This window comes from Humulus lupulus, chromosome 1 (assembly GCF_963169125.1).
Source record: "Humulus lupulus chromosome 1, drHumLupu1.1, whole genome shotgun sequence".
In the NCBI taxonomy this organism is placed as follows: domain Eukaryota; kingdom Viridiplantae; phylum Streptophyta; class Magnoliopsida; order Rosales; family Cannabaceae; genus Humulus; species Humulus lupulus.
Window position 1 is genome coordinate 260041141 of NC_084793.1, and position 6154 is coordinate 260047294.

General features: G+C 37.9%; 1 protein-coding gene across 1 annotated transcript; it reads left to right on the forward strand.

Annotated features, from left to right (window-relative positions):
• Positions 1–4232: 4232 nt before the first annotated feature.
• On the forward strand, positions 4233–5911 carry LOC133805899 (E3 ubiquitin-protein ligase RING1-like). The gene has a single exon (XM_062244045.1). It carries the CDS (start codon positions 4448–4450, stop codon positions 5624–5626), a length of 1179 nt encoding a protein of 392 aa, XP_062100029.1. The 5' UTR covers positions 4233–4447; the 3' UTR covers positions 5627–5911.
• Positions 5912–6154: the final 243 nt, after the last annotated feature.

Here is a 6154-nt window from a genome sequence, read left to right on the forward strand (position 1 = left end):
ACACAAATGAGAAGTTCACATCCCAACTATTCATTTGGAAGATTTAACATTAAAGCACAAATATGTTTTACAAAAATGTATTAAAGTGATTATTATTCTTTACCATGGAAAGATGAGATAAATCTTATGAGAAATCCAAAAATGACATTATACCATTGGCAATAATGCAATAAGAGATTGGACATAAAACCTAACACAAATATTACTTTTACTATTTATAAAATACATAGAAAGAGCATGACTAATTCTATATAGATTTAGCAAAAGTACATATATATGAGTGAGATGGAGAAAATGATAAAGATATTATCTATATTATTTTCACTAATTTGATAATACATAGAAAGTGCATGACAAAATCTATATACTATTAGTAAACATAAATATAGATAATAAGATGAAGAAGTAGAGATGAAATAAAATAAATCACTAAAATATATAAACTTTAAGCACATGGTGAATCAAAAATACAAAACAAAGTCATAGTGCATATATGATTATCCTAACCTTCCTAAGAAGGTTAGCCTATTATGCTAGACATTCTCATGAAATTCTAGAGAGAAAATATGAAAAATGAGACTAAAATTTGGTAGAGTTTTGCTACCTAAAAATTACATACAAAATGTGAAGAAAGAGTCCTTATTTATAGAGGGAGAAAATGACTAAAATAAATTAAACAACAATTTGGGGTTTACAAAATAAATCTGAAATATTAATAATAAAATGTGATTTTGAAAAATCAAATCTTATTATAAATATTAACCTAGTTATTTTGGTGTATGGTCAAATACCCTTTTTCAAAAGCACCAAAAAAAAAAAGATGAGCTTTAAAGCTCAAAATGGTAATTTTGCAAGGCCCAAAGTGCACAAAACATGGGCTGAAAAGTGGCTGTGGCAGAGGAGGGTTTTGACCCACTCCCAGCCAATGGAATCGCGCCACGTGGCGCTGGCTGGGAGAGGGTTACGTTGGGTGCTTCGGTTGGCCACGTTGGAGACTTGATTGAAGATGGTCACGTTGGGCTTCAGGTGGGCTTAATTTGATGAGGAAATTGAAGATGGCTTGGGCCTTTGGCTGAAGGGGAGCTGAAGAATGCGGACAAGTGGCGCTTCAAGGGTGCTCCACGTGGCACGCTAGGGTGAAATGAGCCTGGGCTTCGGTGGGCTTGGGGAAGGACAGGTCTGGGCTGATTTGGGCCAAATATGTGGGCCAAGTTTCTTCAAAAATGCCACAATTTCCCCTATATTTCCAATTCTAATTCTTTCCTTCTTGCTTTCTTTTTTTCTTTGTTTCCAAATGTCAAAATACACTTTATTTCCTACAAAATAACAATAAATTAAATCATAATTAAATATTTTTATTTATAAAATATATCATATTAATTCCATGAAAATATTAATCAAAACTTAATTTATTTTGACAATTAAAATCAGCAAATGTGCATTTTTCACCTCTAATCAGCCACACACAAGTTGAGTCCTAGATCCACCCCTTGTATTTTTCTGGGGTATCCATCTTCTCATCGTGGTTATAGATGTTATGACTTCCACACTAAAAAGGTCATCATTTCTCGTCATGTGGGTTTTGACGAAAGTGTTTTTCCATATTCTAAACACTACACTCCGCATGTTCGTGACTATGCTTTTTTGAGCAATGAGGATTCCCTTCCTCCATTCATCAAAACCGTGATACCACCCCTACCATGACCCCACCTTCACCATCCACTCCTCCCATTGACCATCTCGATGACCCCCGACCTCCCATATTTCCCACCTCCTCCCCGACCCCACTTCCCTCCCACCATCCCGAGTCACCCACGACCTACGATTCTATCGACCCATTACAATTTCCCCCGCCTCATCTCCTCCTAATGAGGATCCAAACCTGAGCCCACCTTTGAATGTCGCACCTATTCAAGTCCCAAAAATGCAAACACGAAGACAAAGTGGCATAGTTAAGCCCAATCCTAAATATTTTCTCACCACTACTTCACCTTCCCCTATCTCACCCTTGCCTAAATCCCACAATTATGCCCTTGCAGACCCAAACTGGAAAGCTGCTATGAATGATGAATATAATGCCATGCGTAAAAATCACACATGGGACTTGGTGCCTCGACCTGAAGGGGCCAATATAATTCGTGGTATGTGGTTATTTCGTCATAAAAAGAGTGCGGATGGCTCTTTAGCATGATACAAGGCTCGTTGGGTTGTTAATGGAAAAACTCAAGAAATTGGGGTGGATTGTGATGAAACATTTAGCCCCGTGGTAAAACCCACAACCATTCGAACTGTTTTGAGTCTTGCTGTCTCTCACAAATGGTCTATTCATCAGTTGGATGTCAAGAATGCCTTCTTACACGGTAATTTATAGGAAACTGTCTACATGTATCAACCATATGGTTTTGTTGACTCCACCCATCCGAAACATGTTTGTCTTCTTCAAAAAGAATTGTATGGGCTAAAACAAGCTCCACGAGCCTGGTATCAACGTTTTGCCAATTATATCCTTTCACTTGGCTTTGTTAACAGCAAAAGTGACCCTTCCCTCTTTATTTATCGTCGCAGCACCGACATGGCCTACCTCCTGTTGTATGTTGATGATATAGTTCTTGCATCCTCTTCAAACTCACTTAAGCATTAGTTTATTTCTCTACTCAGTAAAGAGTTTGCCATGACTGATTTGGGCCCTCTTTCATACTTCCTTGGCATATCCATTCACAGAACCTCCCATGGTTTGTTTTTGTCTCAACGCCAATATGCTCAGGACATCCTCTCTCGGGCCGACATGTCCTCTTGTAAATCGGCCCTCACTCCAGTTGACACCAAATCCGAACTTAGTGCTAGTAGTGGTCCGCCCACCACGGATCCCACTCTCTACCGCCAACTTGCTCAGGCACTTCAATACCTCACCTTTATGAGACCAGACATATCTTATGTTGTCCAGCAGGTCTGCTTGTTCATGCATGATCCTCGCGAACAACATCTTCATGCTCTACGTCGTATCCTCTGTTATATTAAAGGCACCATTGATCTTGGAATGCATATTACATCGTCTCCAACCACTGGGTTGGTGTCTTACACAGATGCCGATTGGGGTGGGTGCCTGGACACTCGTCGCTCCACTTCTAGTTATTGTATTTTTCTTGGTGATAACTTGGTTTCCTGGTCTTCTAAGCGACATGCTACCCTATCTCGTTCTAGTGCTGAGGCTGAATATCGAGGGGTTGCCAATGTTGTTGCTGAGTCCTGTTGGATCCGCAACCTCATTCTCAAGCTTCACTGTCCATTGCAGAAGGCCACTGTTGTTTATTGTGATAGCATTAGGGCTGTATATATGTCTCATAATCCGGTCCATCACCAACGCACTAAACATGTGGAAATGGATATTCACTTTATCCGTGAAAAAGTTGCTCTTGGCCATGTTCGAGTTCTTCATGTGCCTTCCGCCTATCAATATGCAGATATCTTCACCAAAGGACTTCTTAGTCCGCTATTCAATGAATTCGTTCCAGTCTGAACATACGTCCTCCTCATGCTCTTACTGAGGGGGTGTGTTAATATATATGTAAATATTGTATACCCTTAATTTTATGCACAATTATAGCAATATAATTATAGTTTATATTTCCAAAATAGGTTGTAATATTATATATACGAAAGGAATAAGCAATCAAGTCTCAAGGGAGTCAATTATCTTCTTACAAGATTCATTGAAAAGTGGTATAATAATATAAAATGTATCATGCGGCATATTTTATGAAGTTTCCCTTTATTTTTCTCTGTTATTTCACTTTCACTTATATGTTTCAATCTAATCTCACTTTGTGACCTAAAAATATTATTATTAGAGTAATTAATTAATTACTCTAATAATTATAATATTTTTTAGGTAGTGAAAATAATTTTTTTAGTTATTTTGTATTCTGAATTAGTTTTAATAATTTTTTATTAAATAATATTTATTTAAAATTTTAACCAACAATCTAAATTTTTTAACGTGTGCGACGTCATTTTGTTCAATAAACTTTATTATTCTTATTATTACTATTGATAGGAATACTTATCTTCTTTGATGTACCCTCCGATGAAGTTAACGCGGAAACGAGTCATTAAAAAGACCATTGACTAGTACTGAGCCCGAAAGCAAAAGCAAAAACGAAACTACCAAGTAAATGTGCCAAAGTCTTGTACTGAAAGGGCTCGTTGAAAACGACGCCAAAAACAAAAATAATAAGTCGAAAAATAAGGCTGATATGCACCCACAAGTCACAACGTCTTTCATTACCATCGATTCAGAGACAAATTCTACACCTTACCTTACCAGTATGCATCAAACTCCGGCCATACCCCGCCACTTGCTTTAGACTATTCCAAAACCCTTTATTGCTTCGACATTCAATTCTTTTCTTCTCTGGTATGATTCTTGCTCTGTTCTCTCCTTGCAAAAATGGGAGACTTCTTTCATCACAGAAAATTCCTTCGGTTTTTGAAAGAAGATGCTGAGGACTGCGAGGATTCTTGTAGTAAAGTGCCATGTGTTGGTGTTTGTAAGTCTGGTCCTCTGAAATTGCATCCACCTCCACCAATCGAGAGCCATATTGTTCGAAAAAGCATGATTATCGCTTGTTGTATGGTTAGTGCTATTTTTCTTATTTCCCTTGTTTTCATGGTTATGAAGAGGTATTTCAAGAGACGTAACGAGCCCAGAGAGAGAATGGCACCGATTCTATTCGAAACCCAGCAACAAGACTTTGTGGATGAGGATCATGGGCCTGTGATTGATCATCCTATCTGGTACATCAACACCGTTGGTTTGCCTCAGTCTGTTATTGATTCCATCACTGCCTGCAAGTATAAAAAAGATGATGGGTTGATAGAAGGAACGGAGTGCTCTGTTTGCTTGAGTGAGTTTGAAGAAGACGAGACTGTGCGTCTCTTGCCCAAGTGTAGTCACGCTTTTCATGTTAGTTGTATAGACACCTGGTTGAGATCGCATAAAAACTGCCCACTTTGTCGCGCACCAATTGTTTGTGAAAATGCCGCTGTTAACCAAGTAAATGATTCGGGTCCTAATTTTAATGATTCGAACTCTAGAGAAGAAACCCAGATGGAGAATTCTGAGAATCATGGAGCAGCAGCAAACCATCAGGTGGATGAAGGGGAAACTAGTGAGGTTAGAGTCAGAGTCGATCCATTGGAAGATGAAAGCAATAATGAAAATAGAGTGAAGGGTTTATCCAATTCCGTTGTGAGGAGCTGTGATTCTCGAGTTTTGAGTGATTTAGCTGACAAACGACAAGTCGTTGGCGAAGAAATAGAGCCAATGAGGAGGTCAGTTTCAATGGATGCATCTTCCGCCGTGGCAGTATATCGTGCTGTGGCTAATGTAGTTTCTGATCAGGGAAGCTCAAATTCACAGTTAGCAGTACCTGTGAAAAATTCCAGTTTGGCTATTGTGTCGAAACGGGTGAGTCAAAATTTAAGCTTGTATAAACTAATGAGAAGTTCTTCAATCGGGTTTTCTTTGCAGAAAGGACCTATTTCAATGAAAAGGTCTAGTTCATCTAGCAGGAAGGTTTGTTCATCTAAACATGGCAGGAGTCAGAGCTCAATCCTCCCATCTTAGAAATATATACCTCCAGTTTGTAGTCCAATACTAAAATTAAGATGTCGACACTACAGCTTTGCCCAACAAGCATAGAAATAATCAATTATATTATAAATATACTATATGCTGCTTTCTTTTCTCGCTAATCTGAATGAAGCAGCTCCTATTGTGATCAATCTTTTTACTTAAAAAAGAGTAATTTTGGTTCCTGAAACTCAAGTTGTCAAGTTCGTTCCTGAAGGTTATAAAGGCCAAATATCTGGAATAATAACATACATGCTCCAATTTTGTTTCTTTTGGCAATATTACTTGTGGTCCTGAATGAAGGCAGATATGCTTTTAAATCTTCATGAGAATATTTATATATGTGTGTGTGTATATATATATATGTACACATATAGAAGATACCGTTTTCCTTTTACTATTGCTGATATTTCTTAGTGAAATGGCCATTACTTTGATTTTCATAAGTATTTTATTTTGTTAGTATGCTAGCTCTGTGATTACTAAGCTATTATCTTTTTTAAATCGCCTCATAGCCTACAC